Raw genomic sequence first — 15543 nt, 5'->3', positions numbered from 1 at the left:
ATTAAATTTTATAGAAAAAACATTAGTATTAGGCTAAATGGCAGTGTTACTAATGTATTTTGTAGAAGTTTGCCCCCAAAAGATGCCGTTTACTAAGTATAATGTCATCAAGTATGTTTGTACGTAATATAAAATAATGGATGAAATTGTTTTATTTATCATTTCTAAACCGAATCAGAAAACATGATAGGCAATTTAACATGCCTAAACAATATTAGGCTCATTACATAGTACTTATTAATATATTGCATTTGATGTATATAATTAAGAGCTTTATGTCAGGATTTTAAAATGTAATTTAATATAACATAATGTAATGATTTTAAAATTGCTCTTTGTAGTCCAAGTAAACATTTAGCACATTTTAAATATGAAAGAAAGTAATAAATAATATACATATTAGAAATGAATACAAATGAAAATATATCTGTACTCTGCTATTTCTTTTTCAACCAGGCATGGGTGCACTTAGTACCCAGCCTAACTGTCTTTCTTGTATGTATAGTACTGTATTTTAAAGAGCAAATCAGATGTCAGCAAGTGTACCGGTAAAGATGTGATCATTTGAAAAATAGCTACTAAAATCAGCTCATTAACAACAAGCCATTTCCAAAGGAAAGTTCCCATGTCTTCTATCAGATGTACTTTCTTTAATAAGGTCAGATAGGATACCTGGCTCAAAACAAACACGCTCTCTTTAGTTATTCATGAGCCACAGTGCTTCAGCACGTATAAGCAAGAATTAATGTCGAGTCAAGTCAAGGTGAACGCTATACGGCCCACACGGGGGTGGAGGAGAGGAGCAGTTGAGAGGTGGTCCCTGAATGCTGACAAAGATCACAGCACTAATACATTTGTTCTATTGTCGGCCCTATGTAATGTCCCGTATATTTAAAGGTCCATGGAATGTGACCTTTTAGTTGCCCTCACATTTTTGCCTAGCAACAAGTGGAAAGTGTATAGGTAAAAAATAAAAAAGGGAAAACTCACCCAGCTGATAAGAGTTCCAGAAGTAAATTGTATGGAATATTTCCATGTTAATTATCAGCAGTGGTTCCCGTTGAGAGGATTTGACCTCCACCAAGATTAATTCCAAACAATGTGAATTGGATCTTGTTTTTCATGATTACAAATCAACATGTTGGCGTGGAATAGTGAAGCTCTGTGACTAATTTGGGAGTGTATGCTATTTCCTGGGATTCATATATATATATATATTCAAGCCTCATACGTTTTCGTTCGTGCTTGTGAAGCCTTGGAGATGTCCTCTTTAAATTTTCACAGAATAATTCTGGCCTCACGCGAGTCTCTAGTGGCCTTGGGCCCGAAGACACTGTAAACGCTGGCGGACTGAAATGAATCCAATAAAAGCCGTGCGCCGTTGTGTTATGTTTTAAAGATGAGCTTGATTCAAATGTGGACGATAGGATGCCAAGAAAAACTCAAAAGTGAGGATACCGAAGGTCATAACTATAGCGTATTGCTTCTGATTAGCAGGCAAAACTTCACCAAAGTATATATTTTTTAAATCAGTATACTTTATTTGCTTAACATTTTTTTATATACCATATTTTCACGACTATAAGGTGCATTGCATTATAAGGTGCACTGTCAAAGAATGACACATTTTGATTTTTTTTCCATATATAAAGCTCACTGGATTATTAGGCGCATTTTGGAGAAAATGTGTGACTTTTAAGTGTGTCTTATAGTCAGGAAAATACAGTACTTTATTTGACTGTGTATTGTAGCTAAACCCTATATTGCTGTATTTGGAGAATGTTGTTGTGATAGAGTACTCAAGTATATTTATTGTTCTTTAAGACTTTACAAGTTTTCTTCATAACCATTTGCCAAAAAAGGCTTATTGGCAGCCATAATCGCAAAAAAAAAAATTGCATACCTTGATTTTCTCTGAGATGCAGTGCAATCTTGGTATCATCTGCGAGGAGCAAAAACAAATCAGTCAGACAAGATAATCAATATTTCTCTCTGTAGTTTGTTTTTGTGGCTGCTAACCAAATTAATTGCCACCCTAAGGTCTTCCGCTTTTCAACTCCTAATTTTTCAAGGCTTGATTAAAAATGTATTCTTCAACTATAATGGTCTAACATCTATAATTCACGGAATTAGAGCAGAATGTGGGGTTAAGTATACGTGTGAAGTATGGAAATGTAGTGTGACCCACTTCTTCACACAGGCAGTTAGACACAATTAAAGATTCACCATATGCAAATGACTCACTAGTAGACACGTTTCACTGAACAAATGAATGCAAGAGGATCTTTCATGTTAATTTCCAGACACGCTTTGGTGTGTCTGAAATTAGAAAATCAGATGAGCCAATGTGAACAAACCACTAATTCAAGTCAATTATATTGCGTGTGACCAAAAGAAAAGCCACAATGGGAAAAAAATAAAGATTTAAAAAGTACCTACAATATTCTTAATAATAACCTTAGTGCAAGCATTGATTTAATTTTGCTTTTCTGATGTATTCAGTAAAAAAAAGTACGGTTTATTTCCGTCCTCTCTCTATCCTGACATAGTCCGAACTTTGAAGGACACCTTGTCCATTCTACTATCATCAGCAAAAGAATTTGTCTTTGACACTAGATTTGCATGAGAGAGAACATCCAGACTTTAGCTTCCCGCTGTGGTGGTCACACTTTACGATGCAATATCAAAGTGTGACCCTCACCATCTTTTAATCCAAAACGTCTCTCAGAGGGACACACAGACGAGTTTTAAGACGAAGGGACAAGCGTTGTGAGTAGATCATACTTGAGAATAGGGCCACAATAATGTGCTATTACTTTGTATGTGAAACATCAGTAGCAATAAAGTAAATACAACTAAATAGAATCAGGTCTACCTTCAGTTGGGGCACTGGTAGGTGGAATTGAGGTGGAGGGCTGGACATCTTTGCTTACGGGTGTCATCTTAGTGCCAACAGATGTGATGGAAGGGTAGAGGTATGTTGTGTCAATCATGTCGCACATCTTGTCCTTTGTCTGGAAAAATAAGTTTTAAGTACTACTCAGATCAGGTCAGGTTAGTATTAGAGTATCTGTATAGTGTTCCTGATTGATTGACTATTAGACCTTTATTTTATTAGATGAGTATTGTGTTACTATTTGGGTCTGGTTTATTCATAAATGCTAAATAATGTTTTGAATAGCTTCTTCTTGACTTACTTTTAGTATTGTTCCTGCCTCAGTTACTATTTTTCACTGGATCAAGTTTGTTGTTGAATACCTGAATCTTAACCATCTGACTATTATTTCTGCTTCTTCTGGCTAACCAAATATGATGTTTTGAAAATCAGCATTGGTCCTTTTTACTCAAGTATTGTGCTTGGATCTTTTGGTATTTTCCCCCCTCTATCCAAGTATTTATCATATTCTCTGACCTCATCTGGACAGCTGTTGTCCACCCAGTCCTGCCGATGGCGGTCAAATCCACTGGAACATCTGTGTGATGAGAACAAGCAATCAGTGAATTGCCTCTCGATCAATTCATTGCTTTAACGGATGACAAGACTGAAACCCATTCATTTGAGTTGAAAATGATCTGGAATCTTTTTCTCTTTTCCTTCAAACAATTCTCTTTTTCCCAACCATCTTTTTTCCACCACTTCTGGGACCGGCAGCACGTTAGGCCATGGGGGTTTGGATCAAGATGGTCCCGGGTGGATTGCTTGACTTTGACTTCAAAACCCGTTCAAAAAACAGACTGTATTTGAAGCGGCAGCTTCAAATCCTCCAGTGGTTGAAATATAATTCCCCCTTTTGTGAACCCTGCTACCCTTGTCATACACCTAGACAATGTGCAATAGAATTTTAGCATAGTTTTCTCAAATTTAATACTTCTTGTCGCCTTGTTACCACTCTAATCATGCAGTTTCTTTGATCCGTGCTCAATTCCGAACATAATCAACCTTGATGAAGTCAGTCAGGCCTGACAGTCTGCACGTAATCTCCCACTTTTCCCCTGACTGCGAGATTGCATGTAATAGAGTACGCGAGGAGTGGTGTGAATAGCCTTTTGATACGTCTGAATGGCACCACCAAAAAAAAAAATCTGTTGCCGACATTCATTCCAATATCAATAACTCATCTGAGATGGGAGTCTGCTGCCGGGATGTTCGGTTGTAGATCAGTTATAGTGAAGAAAGCATCAAGCAGATGTGCTGCAGTCATTATAGATGGGAATAATAGGCAACGATGAGAGGGGTCTTTAAGTGAAAATAGCTGCAGTTTGTTTTTTCCTTCTTGAATTGTCATTCTTGTTCTTCCGAGATTGTCACAAATCAGACTCACTCACTATTTTGCGTGAAATCTTGTCGTGGCTTATACAGACGAATGCCTTTCCTGACCTCAACCCACCAGACGCGTTAAAAATGCCTTTTTGAAAAGTCAATATTTCTTTATCCATTCATTTGTGAGACGTCACAGCTGCACAGTTTTATCCGGATGTGCCCCCTGCTTGTTGGCCAGCATTGAAGACCCACATCACTAAAGGCATCTGGCCTATTTTTTTGTGTGTGTGTGAGAAGCCACTCCAGCTTTGGATTTTATTCGTTCAGGTCATTCTCATAAAAATGTCATCAGTTCGCATTAACCACAGCCTGAGGAGGCGGGCAATGCTTATTAAATAGCCTGCAAAAGAATCAGGCATAGGGATACATAGGAGCATGGCTAGTTGTTTAAATACATTTGATAAGCTAATTAAAATATGGCTTAATGAGACTGTAGCTTCAGGCGAACAGCAACCCTCCCCAAATTATCATTTTTACGTATATATATATATTTTTTTTTGCACGGAAACAACTCTATTTAAAAAGCAAAGCCTGAGGTGAACTGTAAAAAAATATAAGAGGCCGTTGGGAGCTGGTCACATCATCAAGTATAAAATGAAAGATTAATATTTAATGCGGAAGGCATTGAAAGTGCATGAGACAGACGGAAACATTTTGCTGCACAGCTACTATCAATTGACTCTAAACTGTTTCTCAGCTGCTCCACTTTATTGTTTTCTTCTTCAACGGGAACTTTTTCCGCCACGGCAAAACAAAACTTTCCCGTTTCAGCTGCCAGGAAACACCTACGCCTCTTAAGCGGTTGTAATATTGACTTAGGTTCGAGTGTTGTAGCCGGGGAAAAATGTGCCAACGAATAAACGCTGTCACAAATGTGCCAATGAATAAAAACTGTCGCTTGGCGGAGGTAATTATGTACTCACCACTTCATAACGCCTTATGAAAGCAGGTCAATGTTAAGATAGTATTTACACATGCGTCTCTTTGGCTGCTAATTGAATTTGCAGCCATATTGGTGATATGCCAAAATGCAAATTTAAAAACCTAAGATTTTTAGATCTACCAACCTGTTAAGTCGATGGCACCAACTGCAGTTGAAGTTAACCTGAGAGGAGATGCAAGTCGCGCAGGTAGTGAACTGGAGACAAGCTGGGTGGAGGAAACAGGCTTTTAAAACCAACTGTTGAGAAGTTATCTCGACTAGATGCTCTAGAAATGTTTCTTACTCGGTAATGGTGTAAATTCCACGGCAGAAGAATTGCTGATCCTTGTCTTGGTCAACTCTACGCGATGGTACTCATAAATGGTTCGTCGTCTTACATCTGCATTTAGGAGAAAGATGAGGTAGTTAGTGAGAGAGGGAAAGGGGGACAGAAAAATGGGACAAATACACTGTAGAAAGAGGGCGAGAGAAGGTATAGCTAAATTCATTACTTTGTTAAATCATTCTCTTTCTGTTTTTCAAAAGTCTTGAGGTCACACCAAGTCATCTTTAACCTAGACAGCCTGTTCCAGGATGGTTATACAAACAATCCACCCAATCTGGGTCCTTGAGATTTGGTGGGCCCTTGGTGACGAGGACAGGGCTATTCGGACAATAACAAGAATATTGTTATCGTTATGTAACCGTACACTTCGGGTTTTTCTGTATGTAACGATTATATGATTATGATTATATTATATGATTCTTAGGTCAAGGAGGTTGTATAATTACTCTAATCTAAATGTTGTTAGGTCTAGTCCCTGTTTTTGTTATTAGTAAAATACTTTGATTGTTATTGTAGTCCCAGATGTTGTTTTTACTCATACGTGATGGAATGATCAACAACTCTGTAACTTGTGACCATAAGAATGGGACGAAAACGTCTATTCGAGAAGACGTTCGGAAGTTGTAAGGGACACTTGCTGTAACTCTCCCTTCCGGAGGCTTTTACCTGTTGTATCCATTTCTATTTAATTAAATGTCAATAATTGAATAAGATGTCTTCCTGCAGTTATTGATAATTACGGACGAAGGTAATTATTAATGAACCTGACAGAGGACAAAGGGGGAGACCCACTTTTTGCTGGCAATGTTCTGCTGCATTGATCTGAGGCTGTTAATGAGAATTCGAACTAAGTGTCATGGTGTAGGAGTAGCCTTTTAGTACATTGGTTGTAATGACTTTTAAGGTAGAACCATTTCCAAAAAAGGCCAGAAGGCAGAAATGTATCTATAGTTAAGGCTTCGTGCGAGTAGAGGAATTCACAAAGTGTACCAGACGGAGGACACAAAGTGAGTGTACAGGTGGTCTTCAGTTTATGGCCGGATTGTTTCCACCGTGGAACAGATTGGGTGAAGCGGTTAGAGTTTGTACCTAGTGTAAATATTGTCAAACATCTTGTCCTGTTTCTGGAAAGAATTTTGTTTAACTACATAGGGGCATACTTGTTAATTCTAAACAATTTACATTAAGTTAATAATTTACTTTAATGTCAATGCCTAATGTGTTTGCAATGAATTACAGATTCATAGAGATGCATTTTCTCCCATTTGCCTAAACAGTGACCAAAGTAAAGTGTAAAAAATGGTTGTATTGATTTTTTTAGTGTGGAAGCTTAAAGCAAATAGCAACAACTTGAAGAACTGACATTTTTAAAGCCACACATTCATATTGCTTCAGCATTTTGTAATAGAAGCTGAAAGAAACTGATTGTCACCTTTCTCTATAGAACAAAACACATCACATAGACAGATCTGCTAAAATTCATACATTCCCCCTTATGCACTTTTCAGAGCTTTAAACAAATCGGCTGTGACGTGCAATCATTTTCCGTGGTTGTTAAAAAGGATTCTGGCTCAAAATATCTTCCCACAAGACCAAAGTGACGCCGGTTCCGAGATAAAAAGAAAAATTGAACGGTGTGAAAATATGACACTGCCAATGCAGCTGAATACTCACTGGGTATCTGTTGAATTTTGTGAACCACCACAAAAGCATCGGAGAGGCCAACCTTCACGGGGTGATTGACCGGACTGATGTGTGACAGTTCCACGGGAATCTGAAAGGCAAATATAAGAGCAGGTCTGAGCAGATGGGGGCTTTTTTTATGCTCTGGATGAGCCATAATGTATTTTTTTCAGTCTACGTCCATTGTGGTGTTAGTTTTTGTAATGACTGAGCGATAGAGTAGTGACTACTGTTCATAATGTGGCAGTGAATAGACGCTAGACCAGGGGTGGGCAAACTTTTAGGCCCGGGGGCCACATTGACTTTAAAAATTTGAGAGATGGGCCGGGTCAGTCCAAGATACGATACAAATAAAAAACTGCATCCGTTAACAGTGCATATGAAACATAAACAGAAAAAAAAGGACTAAAGTATTAACATACTCATCACTCATCATTAAAGTAAAAAGTATAAAGTACAACGTAAAGTAAAAAGGAATGTATTAAGAAATATTAAAATGTAATTTTTAGTTTTAGTTAACAATGAAAAGTACCTCTTTGTAAGCAAAGATAATGCGTCCAGTGTCATGCAATGTGGCCTGGAAAGTGAAGCTGCCCAGGTTGTAGTTGTCTTGTAGATGGACGTGATCCCACTGCACCACCAAAGCGGTACCTGCCGGGCGGGTGAATAACGCACAAATTTGAAATGCAGTTTTCCCTTGGGGATAATGCTGCAAGTCTGAACTGAATGACTTTAAAAAATAAAATGAAAGATGATAGGAAAACGCAGCACTAGCGCAATAAAAACAGCGACAATGGGGGAGAGAGAATCAAGGCAGAGCAGTTATCATGATGGATTATGTACCTTTGGCAAGTTTGAAATCAGACGGAATGACACTTGGATGAATAAGTTTTCTAATGTCTACTTTGAAAAATGTTAGGAGGACAACATTTTGGAAAGACAATTATTATTTGATTATTATCACTGATTCAATATATGAGATGCTCAAACCCTTTTGCAGTTTTTGACACAAAACACTAAATTAAATCTACTTTATTTTTCAGATTAAAATTCAATTAGATGACTGATAGACAAACAAACTAGCATACATTAACAACTAAGCAAATTAAACACAGACTCATTTAACCCACCTTAAAACTCAAAAACATGACCAAATAAATACACAAATTAAAATTAAAGCTATACTCATACATATAAGTGACTTGCTGTAATTTAGCCCATAATACGGCAATTAGTAAAAGGCTCACGAGGAATTTAAGAGGACCCCTCAGGCATTTTATTTAATGCCACATTGTTAACGGTGGATTCTGGACAACCAATTGATGTGACAGCCATTCCCTCTGCAAGGAGTGATTGTCAAGCTTTGGCGGGTTTCTCATCAATTTTTATAGCCAGAGCGCTTCTATCTCAAGTAAAAGCAAGCTTTCTGCTGACAGTTCTAGAGAGCGGCGGGACAGGAAAGCCGGTAATGATTTACATGTGCAGAACGGGGGGAGGCTGTGAGCCTTGAAGGACGAGGTCAAGATGGGATAAAACTGGGCTCCAATGTGGCGCCGCCTGTTTGCACCTCAACGACGAGGAAGAGGTCTGTCAACGACTCGACCTGATCCAGTTCCCCATTCGTATTTTTTTTGGAGGGGTGGGGAGGTGCTTCACGCATTGGCCTTGTTTCTATTTCCACTTACTCGCTCAGCAGGCTGCGCACAAGCTCCAAACAAACAAAAGCGTATCCACAAACTACAAATTGCACCACCGCAACCTCATTTTAGTTAAATTATCCATGGCTAGGGATTTAGTGTTCAAATGACATCAGCTTACTAAGCAGACACAAATCCCCCTCTCACGTTCCCCTAATTCAGGATTCTTTTACAAATCACGGCGGTGTCTTTGTGTAGCTCGAGTTTGATCAAACTAGCAAATGCTCGGTAGACAACCGCACACACCACAAACTCTATTTTATTCTGAGTAATTTACACACTGGGAGATCAGGAAGTTAGAAAAAAAAACTGATGAACACATCTAACTTAACCTCTAGAAATATTACAAAAACAAATTTGCTATCTCAAACAAATGAGAAAATTAACTTACCAATTAGAAATGATTAAATACGCAACATTCCATAACTGTACATAAAAGAAACATTAAAAACCAAACTTGCTTGCTCAAATGACGTATTTTCCAGAGTATAAGTTACACCCGCCAAAGAATGCACAATGAAAAGGAATAAAAAAAAACTTTGGCCAGAGTAATTGCAATTTAGTAAGGATATTATACATAATCATAAATTTCCACTTCGTGGATATCCTTGAAATTAGAAGTTTATCATGTGGTAAACTAGGAAAATCTGAAACTACCAAAAACTACTCCTTAAGCTTCAATTTTTGTACATTCTCTTTCTAAGATACCGTAAACCTCTTTGATATTGGCCACGCGCTGGGAATTGATTAACGCCGTTCTAGTCGGGCGAACACTGCTTCAGAAGGTCGTGGAGACCGATATGATGCCGACTTTGATGGATAACCATCCTCCTGACAGCATTCATTCAGCATAGAGAGACAATTTATGATAGCATCAAGGAGGTTTAGAGAGTTTCACACCATATAATAAAGAAGACCTATCTTTTAAAACTCTATAAGCAGGCAACACAACTATTGTTACCATTGTCAAAGTAGATGACCGTCGAGTTTCTGGACACGCTTGGGTCAAAGTTAGCCATGAGGGGGGCGATGTACTGCGTGGCTGTTAACATCCGGTGGACCACATCGCCAGTGTAGATGAATCCTGAGAGAGATGAAAAAAACTAAGCATTTATGACAGTTATCTTTTCAAATATTCAGTTCTTAACTGGCTGACGCTAATAAACAGACAGATGAAAACTGCTCTAATGACAGGAGTCAGGAAAAGGTCAATTTTGTTCAATTGCGCTTTATTTTTTCACATTTTTAAAATTCCTTTATTCTAAAAGAAGATGTCATCCCGAATTAGAAATACAAAAACAAACTGTTTATGTTTCGCCAGTTTGTTTTGTCACGTCAAGACAAATAGACAAAAAATTTACTCATTGTTCTCTAAAGTCAAAGCAGATGTTTGCACATGTGTTTTGCAGAAGTTTAAAAATATTTATTTTGCTCATTTTAATTCCAAGTGACTGCCTGAATCTGAAGTCAAACTAAATGATCGTTCTAACCAGTTTAGGGTGCCTGCAGCTTTTTATCTTTGTGTTTCCAGGTAGATTCACATATAAAAAAGGTTCAAAATAGAAATATATGACCTGTGTATAACCATACCTGCACATAACTGTCTTTTTTATCACTATTTGGTAAGGGAATATCATTTAAACTAAAGCTAGAGACCGTTATTTGATGGCATTTCAGGAAGCCTATAAACACACATCTATCACCGCAATAAGAGGGAGCAAAACTTGCAGTGAGGGGAATCAATCTTTCTCTGAAGTCTTCCCTGCAAAGTAGACCCCATATTGAGCAGAGTCAGCACAAGGTAGAGACTGATAGGGTGCTGAAAACCATACAGCTTTATTTGGTGGTGTCAAACTGTAACGACTGTTTCCCCAAAAACGTGTATTTAACATTTCTGCAAATCACACAAACGAACGACGACAAACTCGGCTTCTGGAAAAGAAATCCAGCCGCTAAATGCAAATGAAAGAAGACGGGGAGATCGTTCAAGCACTTCTATCCAACCAGAGTCGCATAAATCAAGGAAGAATTGCAATAGCTGCACATTTGAGCAACCGTTTTTCTGTTTTTATCGCCAGGATTCAGTTAAGAACCTCAGCAGTAATCGCAACTATGCGCTGTTAAGAAAGTCAAAAGAGTTTAGCCAAGTGCCACTCACAGGATACATTTCCATTCACTTCAATTCAATATTAACCCAAATATAGTGCCTTCACAATATAAATACCTCAAAACCATAAATTGCTTATATTCCTCAGTCATACAAATTAATTTTAATGCATCCATCCATTATTGAAACAAATATAATAATTGCAATAAGTTACTGTAGGCCAAAGTATAGTACAAAATCAGTTTATTTCTATTTTCTGTCATTCACGCAGTTTTGAAGTACATTGCCATTTTCTTATTAAAAATATATCATGGTTTTAAAACTAGACACTGAATGGATTAAACTCCTAAATCAAGGGACCACAGTATCTACTTTAAAGTTATTTTTATTTGTTGGCTTGCCGTCAGATTGTTTTAATAGAAAATATGGGCCTTGTTTGGAAAGAACCGACGGAACAACGTTGTTTTCAATCCTTCTCAGTTAATAGGGGTGTAACCAGCCCTTAAGTGTGGATGTGTTTATATAGAGTGTCTAGGGCGATTGAGGAGTTGGAAGTTAGAAGACATGAGGCAAGGCAGCACAGCAATTTTCCACTCTTGAATCTTGACGGTGAAAACCACAACCGCCCAGCCAGCTATTATCACATCAAAGATGTTCAAATTCGACATTTGGCCAAATATTCTAGAGATGCTATGTTACATCTCAGCATAATAACCGATAAGAACAAATCCAGGAGAACAAAATGGAAAGTCTGAACCATTTAACATTTATTATTAGTACACTTAGAGGATTAAGGTAGAAGTAGTATTGAGACAAGACCACCTGGTGCTAAAGTGGTGCAATTGCCTGTCTTTAAGTAAGAACTAGACCAATTATCAGAAGAAAATAAAGAAAGTTTACCCTTTCATACTAAGTATCCAAGCCTTATACTTTTATCAATGTAGTTTGTGCAATGTAGTTCGGATGCAGTAATGAGTGGTTATTTAAATGCTGCCTTGATTTTATGGATGTCTCCAAGGTGATGAGGTCTTTCGGGCTTTAGAAATGGTGGATTATTGCTATTATTATGATCCGCTAAATGCTGTCCATCAGTTACGGATGTGTGCACATGTCCTTTGAGAAGAATTTAATGGACTGACTTTATGGCTTTTCTATCAATTCGTAATGAAAGACAGCCTGAGTAAACAAAAAACTCTTGCAATCGTTCTCCGGCGGCCCTGAGCAAATGCGCTCGACTCGGAATATCAAGCTCTTAATGAAACGGGCAGTGCAGCAGAGAGGAAAAGAAAAATCTTTTTTTTAAGTCTTTCAACTGAAGAGGCAGTCGAGTGAACTTTCCAATTCTCAATGGTTTTTTTTTTTTGGTTGTTTTTGGTGGACATTCCAGAAACAGCAGAATTCAAGAGAGCATGTTTAAATAACTTTCCCCTTGTTCTAGCTCGTATCTAACTCTGTATATCCAATGACTATTTGGTGAGGACCCCACAATTTGCGAAGAAATATATACAGTTTAAAACCTTTAGATATGTTGCTGTAGCTTTTGGCCAACTTGGTGTAAGTTTAGCTACTTTGTGTCATCAGATGTGAGGCAAAAAATGTTGGATCCACATCTATATCCAGAGTCCCTGTCCACTAACTCTTGTACTATTCGAAGAAAAAAAACTACAGCTGTCCCTAATTTCAACCCTCTGAAGCCTTGGACCAGACAACAGATGTTCAAGATGCAGATGAAAGCTGGAGTTTACAAAAAGTCATTTAAAATTGAGTCTAGCTATGTCCGGAATTAGAGTTGAAGACACTGTGATCACAAAATGTCAGAGTGCACGTACTATGTTAACTTCAACGACAAAATTTGAACTAAAGTGTTTCCATCAGGTTACAAAATGTGTTGACGTTATAGGTGTACCAGTTTCGAGAGTTCAGGAACGTAAGGTGGTACCCTCTCTCCAGATGGCTTACATATGTCTTATTGTAAAACCGATAAAGACACGTTGGGAGAAAACAACATGCTATTTTCCGAAGTCTGGCTTATTGTAAAAAAAAGTTCATGGTGGCTTTGTAGACCTTTATACTTTGACACCCGTTTTCTGATACCGCCGCCGTCTAATCAATGACTCTTTAACCACTTGGCGGACCCGTCTTGTTTCCAGTCCAAACCCAGCGCCTGCTTTTCTCTCCAGTTCAGTTTAGTACGTAAGGGGAGGAGAAAGGATTTGTTTTTAACAACCGTTCCCACCGAGGTGAGAACTGCAAATGGTCATGTGTCTTTTAGAACTCCAAATCTTTTAAGATTCACTTAGCAACCTGTCAGAAATGCCTTGGCTGTTGGATCTTTTCCATTGCTTAGGGTTGCGACGTTGCCTTACCGCAGCCACACTCTTAAAAAGCCCAATAATGGCACACACGCATCCATAACGCTGTACATTTCACAAATGCCTCGACAGTTTCTGAATCCCGACCACATTCCCTTGCCAAACCACAGCACTGTAAAATGTGTCTGCGCACAGCCTGTTAGCATCAACAGCATATCCAATAACAACATTTATTAGTGAACTACTGACTTTTGTTGACTTACCGCCAGTTGCCACGGTGATCTCGCGCAGAAAATGTCCATAGAAAGGGAAATCAAAGGACAGATTGACTCTCTGTGAAGGATGAGACAGACAAACTGGTTAAATAGAGTCAAATGAAATTTGTCTGACTCTATCGTCGTGTGATTATGAATCTATTTGAATTACCAGCCTGAAATGCCGTTTACGATGAGCTTAACTGCCACTTCTAGTCAAGTCTGTATTATTATAACATATTAATCATGAGTTTTATTTACTTCTGCTGAGTCATCAAGATATGTTGATGCTTGTGAAGTTAATGAAGTACAACTTTATGTGTTTTGTCAGTGTATAAACCAAGCCGTAAAGGATACTTCGTTTCATTTGAAATGCAAATAGACACTCGATTGGAATTGGACCTGGAAAGTCAGCCCTAGAAACTTAATTTGAAAAGCTGCAGAATAGAAGCACGTGGAGTTTCACTTCATCTCAGGGTCAGGCCAGATGCACTTATCGATTTTCTTCTGGGACAAAAGGCAAAGTCAGACCCCACTTTGCTCCAGGGAAGAGAATCAACTTAATGCCAAAACCCATTGCACCAATGCAAGGCTCAATCCATCACTAGTTGAAGGGAAACAAGTGGAATGCAGAACTTGTTTCAGAATGGGCTGCTGCTATATATTATCAGAGAATATTGTATTTGTCTTTAGATGTGATAAAGTAGCAAAGGGCTCTGCTGCAAATTATATATTTTGTGACAAAATACGATCTATTGGAAACTGTAGTTTGGCCTTTGTGTTAAATCCACACGCTGGCTCGTGTGCGACTTGAGTTTCCAACAATATTTTACCAGAGTAATTTGATATTAGCTTTCAACCACAAACACCAAATTGCATTAATGACGACTTCTTTCATTTCGTCAACGTGAATCATGGTTTAACTGCAGGGCACAAATGGAAAGTAGAGCTGAAACTAATTATTCTTTCCAGCAATTGGTGAATTTCTTACTTTGTTGACTAATTGAGACTTTTCCTCAAAGCCTAAATGTCCTCAGGTTGCCTTTTTCTCCAGTCCATGACTCCAACATTTCTGTCAGAATCTGGATTATATCAAAACTAAACATTCAAGCGGAGGAAAGTCAATTAACGCGTGGCTCGTTTATGAAACAAATCTTCCTTTGGGTCGTTGTGTGGGGATTTACCGCTGCTTGTCGGTGAGTGTTGGATAGAATCCCATGAATCTTCACTTTCTCCTTGTCCATCTGCTCAATGTTTACCCACAAGTCCTTGCTCATTGGATCTGATGGGCTGTACGTTTTGGATGTGTAGTAGTTGTGGTCTGTGTCTTCCTGCATTGGAGAAGAAACAATAAGTGATGGCAATTTTGCTTGTGTATCCAACATCAATATACAGTGTCATTTAATTTCTTGCATTTTGTTTCTTTGGAATTTGTGCAGCAAGTGATTCCATCCACCTCTGTTGGCAGAGTGCCACTCATAGTAGAAACTTATGTTTTATAGACAGTCTGGTTTCTTATTCAGCCCACACGCATGAAGTAACCTAAAACTGTCCACAATTTAACCTTGTCTTTCGAGTTGAAGCATGTATGTGATCAAATAATTAGTTTTCAATGGCTTGTTTCCAATTGACAGTAATGCTGAAGAGCCTGTCAACCAATCCAGCTTAAAATTAAGTTTGGTATTATCGGAAAATGTATCTGAGGGAGTTGTCCTTCTATGCCACAAATTTCCGACTTCGGCTATTATAATTAAAGCGATCACAAGATGATCCCTGACTTCCAATATTGCGCACCAGACCATCTCCAAACACATCATGTGCTTATCATCCGAATGCTTCAACCTCTTTATGACTTCTTTATAACTTGATGCCCTAAGGAGGTTTTTTGATTTGTCTGAGTG

The 15543-nt window shown here is 38.2% G+C and overlaps 1 protein-coding gene across 2 annotated transcripts in view; it reads right to left on the bottom strand.

Moving 5' to 3' along the window:
* plxdc2b (plexin domain containing 2b) overlaps positions 1 to 15543 on the bottom strand; it is a 37156-nt gene that overhangs the window by 2265 nt on the left and 19348 nt on the right. For both annotated transcript variants that reach the window (XM_077736138.1, XM_077736139.1), the window contains exons 3-12: positions 14827 to 14973; positions 13652 to 13721; positions 9931 to 10053; positions 7805 to 7923; positions 7264 to 7363; positions 5548 to 5643; positions 5389 to 5470; positions 3413 to 3473; positions 2876 to 3014; positions 1904 to 1942 (exon numbers count right to left, since the gene is read on the bottom strand). In XM_077736138.1, the coding sequence (XP_077592264.1) occupies positions 1904 to 1942; positions 2876 to 3014; positions 3413 to 3473; positions 5389 to 5470; positions 5548 to 5643; positions 7264 to 7363; positions 7805 to 7923; positions 9931 to 10053; positions 13652 to 13721; positions 14827 to 14973 (976 nt within the window). The remainder of the gene's footprint in view (positions 1 to 1903; positions 1943 to 2875; positions 3015 to 3412; positions 3474 to 5388; positions 5471 to 5547; positions 5644 to 7263; positions 7364 to 7804; positions 7924 to 9930; positions 10054 to 13651; positions 13722 to 14826; positions 14974 to 15543) is intronic.

Source organism: Stigmatopora nigra, chromosome 16 (assembly GCF_051989575.1).
Source record: "Stigmatopora nigra isolate UIUO_SnigA chromosome 16, RoL_Snig_1.1, whole genome shotgun sequence".
Lineage (NCBI taxonomy): Eukaryota > Metazoa > Chordata > Actinopteri > Syngnathiformes > Syngnathidae > Stigmatopora > Stigmatopora nigra.
The sequence above is the reverse complement of the archived record's forward strand: the minus strand, read 5'-3'. Positions and strand labels throughout refer to the sequence as shown.